Source organism: Acyrthosiphon pisum, chromosome A2, assembly GCF_005508785.2.
Source record: "Acyrthosiphon pisum isolate AL4f chromosome A2, pea_aphid_22Mar2018_4r6ur, whole genome shotgun sequence".
NCBI lineage: Eukaryota > Metazoa > Arthropoda > Insecta > Hemiptera > Aphididae > Acyrthosiphon > Acyrthosiphon pisum.
The window spans coordinates 104,752,130-104,765,535 of record NC_042495.1 but is presented as its reverse complement, the minus strand read 5'-3'; the positions used below and the strand labels follow the sequence as shown (position 1 = coordinate 104,765,535).

General features: G+C 28.0%; 1 protein-coding gene across 1 annotated transcript; it reads right to left on the bottom strand.

Annotated features, from left to right (window-relative positions):
- Window positions 1-11,117: 11,117 nt before the first annotated feature.
- LOC103310924 lies at window positions 11,118-13,406 on the bottom strand. Its single transcript, XM_029490039.1, has 5 exons — window positions 12,773-13,406; window positions 12,561-12,659; window positions 12,371-12,504; window positions 11,246-11,347; window positions 11,118-11,141 (listed from the first exon to the last, which is right to left on the bottom strand). The coding sequence occupies exons 1-5, from the start codon at window positions 12,798-12,800 to the stop codon at window positions 11,118-11,120; spliced, it is 387 nt and encodes a 128-aa protein (XP_029345899.1). The 5' UTR covers window positions 12,801-13,406.

Here is a 13,406-nt window from a genome sequence, read left to right as displayed (position 1 = left end):
AACAAAGTTAGCCCAATTCGTAATAGGCAATTTAAGTAAAAAAAAAAAAAAAACTTATGAAAAAATGCAAGAAAAATTGTATAAAATATGTAGTGATGGCTTAACACAGCGGACAATAGACGAATATTTAACAGCTATTGCTTACACAATAAGATTATTTTAATTATTTATTATTTTATATTATATTTTTAAATTGTAAATTTTAACTTTTATAAATTATATTAATTATTGTATTCAATTTTAACATTATTTTATTATTTATTATAAAATTTACAAGTAATTTTGTAGTTGAAAATTCATATAAATGGCTTAACACAGCGGACAATAGACGAATATTTAACAGCTATTGCTTACACAATAAGATTATTTTAATTATTTATTATTTTATATTATATTTTTAAATTGTAAATTTTAACTTTTATAAATTATATTAATTATTGTATTCAATTTTAACATTATTTTATTATTTATTATAAAATTTACAAGTAATTTTGTAGTTGAAAATTCATATGATACTTGATTTAAAATTCGTCTTTTTTATCCGTGTCTTTTTTATCGGTGGCTTTTTTATCCTGTGGATTTTTTATCCCATAGCTTTTTTATCAATGGATTTTTTATCCGTGGCTCTTTTGTCCATGGTTTTTTTATCGGTGGCTTTTTTATCCGGTTACCATCGGTAACATATATAATATATTTTCAACTCTATTATTTAATATTAATAAATTATATTAAGTTATATTATTAAAAATACCCACTAATATTATTTACAAAGTACAAAGTACTATTTCTCACGGATGTACTATTTACATTAAAATAATCTTTGATCATAATAATGTCATTACATTATAGTATTATACATATTTAAATTGTTATATTTGAAATATCCAGCAAACAATCTTATTTAACATTAAATTATATTATTAGAAACAACACAATAAAGTAGGTAAATAACATATGTACAAAGTACTTCGATAACATATTTTCACATTAATGTAATATGTACACCAAGATAATATTTAATTATAACAATGATTGTAAAATTATGTATAACACGATAGGGACGATTCGACCTCCAAAAAATAGTGTAAAACGCCCCTACAAACGAATCATCTATGCAGAGTGATCCCGTGTCCACTTGTATATACATCGTTATTTTTGCCCACAGAGGCTTAACATAATCCACAGGACATACCAGGCTATACTTGGCCTATAAAGTAAAATCATCTCTACGTGTAGCTTTTAATTTTTGTCAAATAAACAGAAGTGTTAACTTATTACGATCATATGATTCTTGTCTCCTCTATTTCCTGAAAGTCTGAAGATCTCCGCATCTTCGGTGCATTGCAAAACGAGCAAAGGGTTTCAGGGTTCGCGACAGGTAAGAAATTAAATCGTAAAATCATTTATTTCTATCGACAAGTTATTGCCAATTATAGGAATTAATACAGGATTCACGACCCCCTCAACAGTACTTCCTCCTACAGGAAAAGGTAATACAAATAAAAGGTTGGGTTAACTTTAGGTGGCATATCACTACAAATATGAACTTAGAAATTAAACAACGTAACAAAGATAGGCTTGACTGAGTGACTGGAATCAATGTATGTGCAATACGCGCAGAACGTAGCCATTAGAGTTCGATAAATGGTCCCAAATGCCACAGAGATGCGTGGGGGTAAAATGGTATAAATCAGCTGAGTGTTGAATAAATCGGGCATAACAAGTAGCGACTGTTGATGCAATGGTATTAAAATATCAATGAACTCGATGGGAAATTGCGCGATGGGAGGACTGAGTCCGGGAAACGGCCACTCCAAGAATCCTTCTTGCTGTGAAAAAAACACAATTTAAACGCTTTCCCACATCCGTGGCTCTTGTCCGCGATCAGCGCACCACAAAATACGCACACAGCTAGCAAACCTATTTTGGAAAATAAGTTTTTATAATTTTATGTATATGAAGAAGTACAATGCTTGACATAAACTGAAGATAGTATCTACTAAAACAAGAGAGCTGATATAATATTCCTCGACCGAACAAAAAACAAAGGATTGATTCTGGACCCAACGCTCCGATGGGAAACAAACGACGTCATCCAAGACAAATTAAGGGATGAAGAGAAAAAATCAATGAGTCAACCATCCCTTTTTTCTGGAGCAGTGTCATATTATAAACAATTGGTAAATTTATGGCCTTTGGTTCGAGACAAGTGGAACCGCATCACCCCTACTCAGAGACTTCTTCTAAAAAAATGTAATAGAATTAAAAGAACTAAAAGAAATGTGCTTAGCCATCATGCGTGACACGTTTAACATTATACATAAGCATTAATTATATTTCTAATATTTTACACAATTTTGCAAACTAGCATATTGCTTTCATTTTATTACTAGCTGACCCGTCACAGCTTCGCTGGTGATTGGTTGTTTATTTTGCCTTCGACTTACCTTCGGTAATGAAAACATATTGAAATGTTTCTAGCGGTATTAATGATAAATATATTTTTATTAAAAATAGCTGATCCCGTTCACTTCGTTAACCGTTAAATGTACCAACTCCTTATGTCTCAAACTTTGTTCAATTTGTTATATTTTAATATTCGGTGTGTGGCGTTCAAAACTTATCTTAACTTTCCCGTTGCCCAGAATAAAAATTCTGATTCGCAGCAGTATATTAGCAGGTAATCTAACCTGCGGTAGATCGCGGGCCCCGTGCTGTTTGTACATATTTATAAGAGTATGATTTAACTCTAGAGTATTAAAGTTATACGAAGTTTGTCGTTTTTACTTAATTCCACCTACGGTGGATTAATATAATCAATGAATACAAAATCATAACCTAACCTAACCGTACTAAAATCCGATGAATAAAAAAACCAAATTTAACCTATCTTCTTTCCAGAGGTCCAATCTACACACAAACGGTCATTTATATATACCTATAGCTGTCCCACCCGCAGTTACCCTGGCAAAATTTACCTCAGGTGAAATACATTGACAACATTATAACTTATACGTATAAGTTCAAGGACTTAAAAACGCATTAATTGTAAATATATTAGGTATGGCTGATCCCGTTCACTTCGTTGCTCGTTAAAATATGTACCAACTCTATATAATATGATTCAAACTTTGTTCAATTCGTTTTATAATATTCGGTGTATGATGTTCAAAACTTGGACATTTTCATCCATCATCTTGAATATATAATAACCCGAAAGACACGCTTGTATGTTTTGTATGCGTGAGACACGCAGTATGTTAAATGTTTTCAAGTAGGCAATCCACCTGCGATGGATTGCAGACCACTCGAAGTGCGTACGTAGTTACGAATGTTTTATTAACAGTTAACAAGTTGATATTACGATGTGTATGTGTCGAAAAATTAGTCTTGGGAATACCTTTTTTACTAAGCTATCGTCTAAAATTATTTTCATTATTTAATCATGACCAATAGGCAATAGCAACCTCACAATAAAAAAAAAAAAATTATTATTTAGTTTCCTTTCTTATACTGGATAGATGGCACCAACATCCAGATTTCCTACTTTTCGGGTGGATTTTCTTAAAATGATCTTACTTCAGAGTTAAGAACCTTCTCCAATTGACAGTACAATAAAAAAAGAATTAACGAAATCGGTCCAGCCGTTGACGCGTGACGCCGCGTCCAAAGGAATACCTACATATTTAATTTATATTTAGGTATAGATACATATAGTATAATATAGATAGATTGTTGAATTTTATTTCCCGGAACAATTTTATTATTCATATCTACTCGCCGATAAAACACACCCAAAAGAAAAAAGTTCAGGTTACAGGTAGCTGTACAGGTTACGGTCCGCCGTACCGACAATATGTATAATAATATAATATATTTATTATATAGGTATACAATTTATACGTTTATTTTAATTAACAATAACTAATTATTTTTTAACTTTATCGGACTAAATTTATGCCTAAAACCTTCCCTGTGATGTCCTCTTTAATTTAAAAACAAACTGCACGACGATTGAATAAGTAGTTTCGTAGTTTATCCCGAACAAAAAAAACGACATCATTTCATATAGTAGTATAGATATAGAAGTATAGATTAATCTAGACCACCGTGTTATAAGTATTACCCTAAGATAGGGTAATCTTTGTATTTTAGGATCGCTCCATATTATATATTATATAATTTTACTTTGTTAACTTCATTCGTTTAATTTATTTATGTAATGTGTATCTTAAAATTTTGTGACAACCATGTTTGAAGTGACTTTGAACGTTTACATTGTGTCATATAGGCAAACCGATTCACTCATTCTTACCTAAATGCCTTTATTTGTATTACAATATAATGTAGTCAGTAGTCACTACTCCTTAGACGAGCTCCTACTAGTTGCCTCCCAAAGTTAAAAAGGTCAATAATTATTCCTCCAGACTATATACGAGTTGCTGCCCGACGAACCCTAAATGACAAATATTATCGTACACGAAAATGGTCTAGTAGGTACTTGTTGCCTCCTATTAGTCAGTTAATAAAAATATATAAGTGGTTCCAAACATTTTCAAACATCATGAGTCATGTCGTATCAAAATAAGTTTGTAATTTCAAAATTGTAATTTATGACTTTTGTTATATTTGATATTTGATACGATTAGGTATATGCTTTTTTGTGTAATGGTAATATATAATGCAAACCGGACTTAGTATTAATAGTGACTTGAACGCGCGCGTACGGGGATCGCCCGCTTAATCTTTTACACTATAATTTAAGAAACAAAGTTAACATAGTTAGAAAATTAATATTATTATTACTACCTATACTAATATTACTTGACGTATTATTCTGGGGTTTCTTTCTATTATAATAATGGACCGTTGATGTAAGAAAAGACTCATTCGATTTATTTAAAAGCCAAAAATAAGTTTGAAAAATCATGAATATATAAAGTACCTATAGGTAAAAAATTAATTTAAAACGTTTACTTCTGTAATTTTAAAGTTTTATTCTTATCGAACATTTTTCAAAAACTAGATGTAAATAATTAATATTTGTATGATCTAATATTAGTTACTTATAGTTTTCGAGTATTTCATTAATTTTACGGTCCTAATACTGAAGACTAAATGTTACTAAATGTTGAATTTTATTAAACATTTTTTTTTTTGTATTATATGTATACCTATATTATAAAAAATATCATAATATGTCAGTAAATTTGATAATTTAAAAATTTGGAAACCCCAATTTTGTTATTATTTTATCATTTTTATTGGTTGAAAATGTAATATAATACGTTAATAATAGGTACGTAAATAAATTACAATAAATAAATATCACCACTGTTTATCTTGTGGCGTTCTCAGACAAATCAATGTGCCACATTATTTTTTTTTAGTCTCCGATTCTAACGTGAAAAACGCGCGACAAGCGCAAAAATGATGTAACACCTCGATTTGTATGAGAATTTTGCAAAAAATACAACTTGACTATTTATTTTTACATTTAAGATAATGTTCTAAAAATAATTTGTGTAAACCCAGATTTTGAAGATAAAAAAAAAATGAAAAAAATCTTCATTGGGACCTTGAGTACGCATAATATACTATAGTTACCTACCTCATCCATTTCAGAAACACCCTGTATACATGAGATTATTTTATTACTTTTACATCTGTAAAAACATTTATTACCTACTTACATTGTAAAATTATGTTCAATATAATATAGTAAAAAATTAACTTTTCGAGCATTTTAAGGGAAATTGTCAATTACTTCATCCAAAATACGTATTGAATTGCCATGCCCACTTATTTTCAATGGAAATAATAATTGACAACAGGGGCGGATCCAGAAATGTTTAGAGGGGGGCGCACATTTTGAGGACATTTAATTATATTGGTCTTCCGATTTTTTGCAGTTAAACCATTTAATTCCATTGAAGTTAAAATTGTATAATGATAATAATAAATGAATATTCTTTAAATACTACCTATATACTTAGTATAAATATATTACCAATTTATCATTTCTGAGTTCTGTTAAGTTCATCTTAACAACATATTTCTATTTTATAAGTTGTTTAATGTTTTGTATTAACTTATTGAAAAATTATGGCTAGTTCAATATTATATTTCGAAAATGACGATCGGAATGAAATATCATATTTCGTTTAAAGAATAAAATTAATGTTCATGATTTATTATAATATGTCTTGTCACAAATTTAAAACTATTTTTCTGCATCGACAAAAAGTATTTTTTAATGAATAAAAAATACAAATAAAAGTATTCAGAATACTTTTATTCGAATACTTTACAAGACTGCTGAGGGGACGGCGCGCACCCCCTGCGCCACCCCCCTGGAACCGCCCCTGATTGACAAACCACAAAACAGTTCTTCTGCCATCTTACTCCGCAACATTTTTTATATTATTACCTGGGTATAAGTTTTTAGAATAATCGCTCTGTTGCTGCAACTGTAATACATAGGTAAACTCAAGTAGGTTCATAATAAAAACGGCATACATCAGGGTATGTCATTGTAAGAGAATTTTTTTATAAATTGTTATTTATTATTTAACGTTATTATAACTTTCAATCTCTTACATTTTTTTTTAACCAACTTAGAATACTGACAAAATGTATGACATTCAATAACTTATTAGTTAAACAATAATATGAACAACTCAATTGAATAAAAAAATCATTAGAAACTTTTTTTTATAAATACAAAATTACTGTTTCATTAATCTTGAATAATTTGTTTCAATTTTATCCAATTATTTACAATATATTTATTAAATTTCTCCATACATATGTTGACACGTACCAAAACCTGCACAAAAACAGTATAATTAGCAAATAAAAATAGACACAAGAATACAACATGCATACAATTTCTTAATAATAGTAATAATAAATATTATTGACAATAACTACCTACTTATTAACTACCTGTTTATTATTTTCAATATTATATTTTATTTTTTATGACTGCATAATTTTTAAAAGTTTTGTGAGTAAAACTTCTGTTTTAGACTTTGAACTAAGCGAAAATGTATTGATTTCACAATGATGTATATTTTTTATTCAATTTGTCTGAAGACATTTTTTCTATTAGAATCTCTGATCATAGCTTTAAAGGAGGTTTCTTGCAGAAAATTTGATATAGTACCTCAAAATCGGAAATTCTCAGTACATATTAAATTAAGAATTCATTGGTGGAAATCGAGAGAAGCTCTTGAGAGGCTTAGCCATTGATGTTAATAGTGTTAGCCCCCCCTGAAATTTTAATTGATTTCCGTCTATGTAAGAACTAAGAATTAAAAAAATAGAATAAGAACATTTGTTCAAAATTGAATATTATTAGTTATTAAAATAACTGTTTGATTATCTTAATTATCAAAAAGTTAGACTGTCTATATAATCATCCAGAATCGTTTTTATCATTGAACTCAAGTATAATTCATCCATAACAGTGACCTATTAAATAACAAGGTATACTCGACTCCTACTAACTGTACAGCAGACTTGACAGCCTTTTTTCCCAATGTTATTTATGTTATATCAGATTAATGAATAAAATGTAATTTATCCATAATATTTTATATATTATTAGGTAGTACCTATGTACCTTTAAGTGTGGTAGGTAATTGTATATTTCATTTACTGAAAATTGAAAACAGGGAAAATGATTATCAACCATTTGACAATCCATGGAAATATAATGCCACCATATTTTTTTTATAAATATATTTGCTTACAGTGTTGATCCTGAATTAGCTGTGAAATAGGCACCATATTCAAAGGGTTATAACTAGGGTTAGGATTTTGTAGTAGTTGCATTTTTTTTGTAGTACTACAGGATATAGCTAATCAAAAACAAAATTCAATTCAATTCATCACAGAGTTCAAATATGCAATTTTGATTTTGCTTTTTTTGCATTTTCTTATGATATTCGTAAATAAATGCTTTTTTGTCAGTTTATTAGCTTTTTAATTAGTTTTTGTTAATTATACTCATATTTAACATTTTTAGAACATTTACGTACATATTTATCCAAATTATTATTTATTAATTTATTTTAATTGTATTATTATATATACTTATTTCGTGATTTAGTAGTGAAATATTATCGTCTTATCGGAAAATATTTCTGAAAATAGATTCTTAGATTTTGTCAAAGTGATTACCGAGTGGGGAGTAGTGGTTACGTAATACGTTGACATTTATCGACATTTAATAAAACAGTTTTTAATTTATTTTTAGAATTACTTAGTGTGAACATATAAAAATGTGTTAAATAAATTATTTTTTGATATTAAAAATATTTTTCAGCTAAACTTAAAAATGTCCAAGTCTTTTTTAGTTGGTTAAAATGCTTTTTTTTGTAGCATTATTGGCAATTTTTTAATTCCTTTGTTGTAGGTTTTTAGTGCTTTATTTTCCTAGCTCTAGTTATAACTTATAACTCATATTATTATTATTGTTTAATTTGACAGATTTAATTATTTATGTTCAATGCTATGCATTTCCCTTAGTTTAATTGTATAAATAGAATATAAAGTAGCTAAAACTAAAAACAGCATAAATTAAATTAGGCAAGAAGTTAAATAATAAGGTAACAGATACCATGTAAACCGCATCAAACTGTTGCTACTTTCAATATGTCAACCCTTGAACCCCTTTATTTTTATACCATTATAGCTTACTATATTTTGTCAAATCGAATTAAGTATAGTAATATATAGTTAATTAATAATTAATAAATAAGTTATTATCAGTAAATTGTTCATATTACATTACTTACCAGCAGTCAAAACGACTACATGGGTTAGGTATGTGGAATGAACAGACAATGACTAACTGATAGCAATAAAATATTGTATTTTAGATACAATATTTACAAGAAATAGATGTTAAAAATAATGTGTATAGGATTATCAGAGTTTGTTGAATTGACAATTGGTTAGCGTTATATGATTAAATAAACAGTGGTATAATACATAAATTAATAATTATTAATGTACTACTGAAAAAATACTATAAATAATACTGAATAAAACTATGTTTTGAATTGAAAATATAACATTTAATAATTATATATGCTATATTGGCATATTTTTAGATTCTGAGTGGAACGATGAATGTATTGATTTCACAATGATGTGTGTTTTTATTTTTTTTGTGTCATCATCACCTTTTAGGAGAGTAAAAGTGCTTGGATTTTTTTCAACAGTACCTTTGCTGATAGGAAAGTGAATCTAGTTGGTACTTTGGGGGGTCAAAAGAAAAAATGTTCAAGTAGTTTTCAAAAGCCCTGTGAAAAACAAAAGAAAAATTAAGGAAAAATGTGAATTTTTATACAAAATCTGTTTTCAAGAAAATTGATTTTGGTTTTTGGTGTAACTTTAAAACAAATGACCGTAGATACATGAAATTTTCACTGGTTGTTTATATTTCCATTTTCTATACATGATAAAATTTTCAAAATATTTTGGTTTGTATTGAACTATTTAGGTACATTTTCAGTTTCCAATATTATAAGTTTTTATTTGTTGAGTAAAAATACTTGAAAATTTAATACAAGGCTCCTACTATAAAAATCTTTAGTCACAGTTTTTTTTATTAGCATTTAATGTTCAAAAATTGACAAAATATATAAAAATCACAAAAATTAGGAAACTATTTTGGGTTAAGAATTCGTAAAAATTTTTCTTTTTAAATCTAAGATTTGAAAATATAATACAAGATTCCTCATAATATTGTCTACCTTTATAAAAAAAAAATGTCTACAAGAAAGTTAAATTAAATTTTTATGAGCGTTTGAAATTCATATTTTTACAAAATTTGATATTCTCTCGATTTCTCATGTGACGATTTTGTTATTTTATTGTAATTAAAAAACAAATGACTGTAGATATTTGAAAATTTCACTGAATGTTAATTTTTTCATCTTCTATACACCATAAAATTTTGAAAATATTTTGACTTTTTTGAGCTGCTTACGGACATTCTCAGTTTTCAATTTTTTTAGTTTTTTTTTCTATAAATATCAATAAAATATTGTTTGTTGGGTAAAAAAGCGTGAAAATTTAATGCAAAGCTCCTGATATATTGTTACAATAGCAGTAGAAAAATATTAAAAATACATAGGCACAATTTTTTTTTATAAGCATTTGAAGTTAAAATTTTGACAAAATTTATCAAATTTAAAATTGAATAATTATTTTGTAGTTAAAAATTTATAAAATGTTCAACTTTTATATCCAAGGATTGAAAATTTAAAACAAGATTCCACGTAAGTAGTTAATTCTGTAACCAAAAAATCTAAAAAATACATAAGTACAGTTTATGTTTATACTCATTTTAAGTTCAAATTTGGACGAAATTACTTATTAAAAATCTACAATAACTATTTTAATTATTTTGTTGTGATCGTATAATACTATTCGTGGGTACTTGAAACTTCTAAAGTATACTATTATATATCTATGATAGTATCACAGTTTTTTGTTGATGTATAACGCGTAATAAGTATCTAATGGATATTGTGATATGTTTAATTTGGAATTTATTATAGGTACCTAGGTATTATAGGTCAATTTTTTAGACTGACATACCTTCTCCGCTCAGTATCGTTTTTCTTATACAATGATATTATATCATAGAATTCAAATTTATACCATCCATTACACAGTGACCCACTTGTAACATACTGTACAGCAGAGTAACATCCGCTTGCCCACCTTTTTTTTATTGTAATGTACAGTGTACATGTTGATCTATGAGGAATAAAATCATTTGTTTACTTTACTTACATTCCAAATAATATTCCTCCTAAGTAAGCTGCATGGCTGACATTTCGCCCCCTCATAGACAGTCGTTTCATGTTTAACAATATTATACCAAATAAGCCCTGAAATCAACATATGAATGTTATATTTCAATTTGGTAAGATAAGTGATTTTATAAATAAAGTTTAATTAAGCTATGTATGTTTAATATTCATTATTTGAATCAATATTTTTTTCATAAAATAATTATGCTACATAATATTTTGTGAAGCTAATTAATTTAAAATTAATTGTCAAGCATTTTTTTGACATAGTAAATAAAAAAATCAATTCAAAATTGAGGGGATCACCTAATGGGGATGAAGTATTTTTTTTGACAACAATTCAAATGTATAATAAAACATTAAAACTAAAATAAATTATGGTCAAATGTAATTAAATATAATAGACTTACAAGAATTGTATCAAATTGTATATTTAATAAAAATATCATAGGAGACTTTTTGGCAGCATTCGCTAGTGAAAAGTATCCAACAACCGATAATATAGCACCAGACTGGAAACACAATAAGACTATTAAAACTATTCTCACGAGTACTTATTAGGACACACGTGTTGTATGTAGATCTACCAACAAATTGTCGGTGTTGTATGCTATCTACCGTATCTACGTTATCTACTGTAATCCGGTTTGATGGTATTGATATTATATTTCTATATAATATATATATTTATAATTTCTTTAGGAATTTCAAAATTATTTTGTATTTTAGAATCTAGTATGTGTTTGTTGATCGCCGAGATCAAACGTCGTAGTTGTGGTATAATTTGTGTTGAGACGTTGTCGTCGAACAGTTTAAACATCGAGGAAAAATGGAAGGTAAAGGATACATTCAAAATATTAAAAACCAAAACAGAAATAACAGAAATCGCGTTCAAGGACCTTGGGTGTTTGGTATGTGCTGCTTGCGTCAAGATAATATTTTGGAGCGCTGTTATTTTATAGTTGATAAAAGAGATTGTAAAACATTACTTCCCATAATTGTCCAAGAAATAGAACCTGAAACTACAATTTATTCAGATGAATGGAGAGCTTACAGTACTCTTAAAGAACATGGTTTTCTTCACCAAACAGTCAACCACAGCAAAAACTTTATTGATTCTTGTACAGGTGCTCAAACACAGACTATTGAATGCTTATAGAAACACATGAAAGTAAAGTATGGAATCAGAGCTCATGGAGCGACCAATCTTCTTGAAAGGCAATTGCAAGAAGAATGGTGGAGATCCATCAATTAAAAAAAATGTTTTTGAACGTTTTTTACAAGATGTAAAAAAAACATTTTTGTGAAAAAAAAAATATGAATAACTGTTAACAAACAGGACATTCAAAATAGGACAACTGTAAACCAACAGGCATTGAGTAGGTTAGTAACTTAAGTTTGTAGATTTTTATATATGATTTATTTGGTAGATAGTATACGACACGTATGCATAGATTTTTGTAGATATGATTTTATTGGTAGATTGCATATGACACGAATGCCCTTATTAGTTATAAAATTAAGAGTATACATACAGCTCCTATGACATCTCTTCGAAGCCTTAATCTTCGTCCAAAATCTATGCTAGTTAATGATGAAACAACACAACTAATTAAATACATTGCAGTGAATTCTACCAGCCCCATTTCACCATATGGTTGCATCACACCTTGGTCATAAAGTGTAAGGTTACAATAAATAAAATATTCAATATTTAATATTTACCTCGGCCAGATACATAGAGAACCAACATATCGATACAGAGGTGTGGTAGAGATTTGTGACTGAACGCACTCAGAAGAAGTGATGCCTTTGAAAATTGTCCTAAAATAAGTTATGTAGACTTATAGTTAATATCTACTAAGTTATGTGAATCCGCCAACAAGCATTAATCATAATTTAACTTAAATTGATAGCTTAAAATTGAATAAACTTACTAGCATTAATCGTAAAATATTTGTTCATGATACGTCTCCAATTAGGTACTTTCCATGCAATATAAACTAAGGCATTTAATAGAAATATAGTACCAATTAATATATCTGATGGTTCCAATTTGTTGACATTATTTGTTGACTTGGAAAAAAGATTCTAGAAACAAAATATTAAAATAATATTATAATATATAGATATACCAAATGAATAAAATATACTATCGAAAAGTAGTTTTTTATTTTTAGGTTTATAGGCAACAATTGTATGGTTATTAGCCTATTTCTTCCTTGGTTTTTTCTGTGGGGGCTAAGGTTGGTTCGAAACATGTGTATATGTGGTGAGAAATTATAATATCCAAGATATATTTAATGTTTTAATACACAAAAAATGTTTACCTTATTTTTCCTGATTTGTTCAACACTATCACAAAGTCGCTCATATACAACAAGTGATGTCTCCATTATGGAATCGGTGCAGATCTTAAAGAAGAAAATATTTAATTGGAAATAAAGTCTTAATAAATGCTTATATTAACTTATTACAGATAGGTATACAAAATAAGGAAGGTCCTAAAAGAGAATTTGATTGACTTTGAAATCTCTTTAAATTATGATTTGGCTGATTAAATGTTCTTCT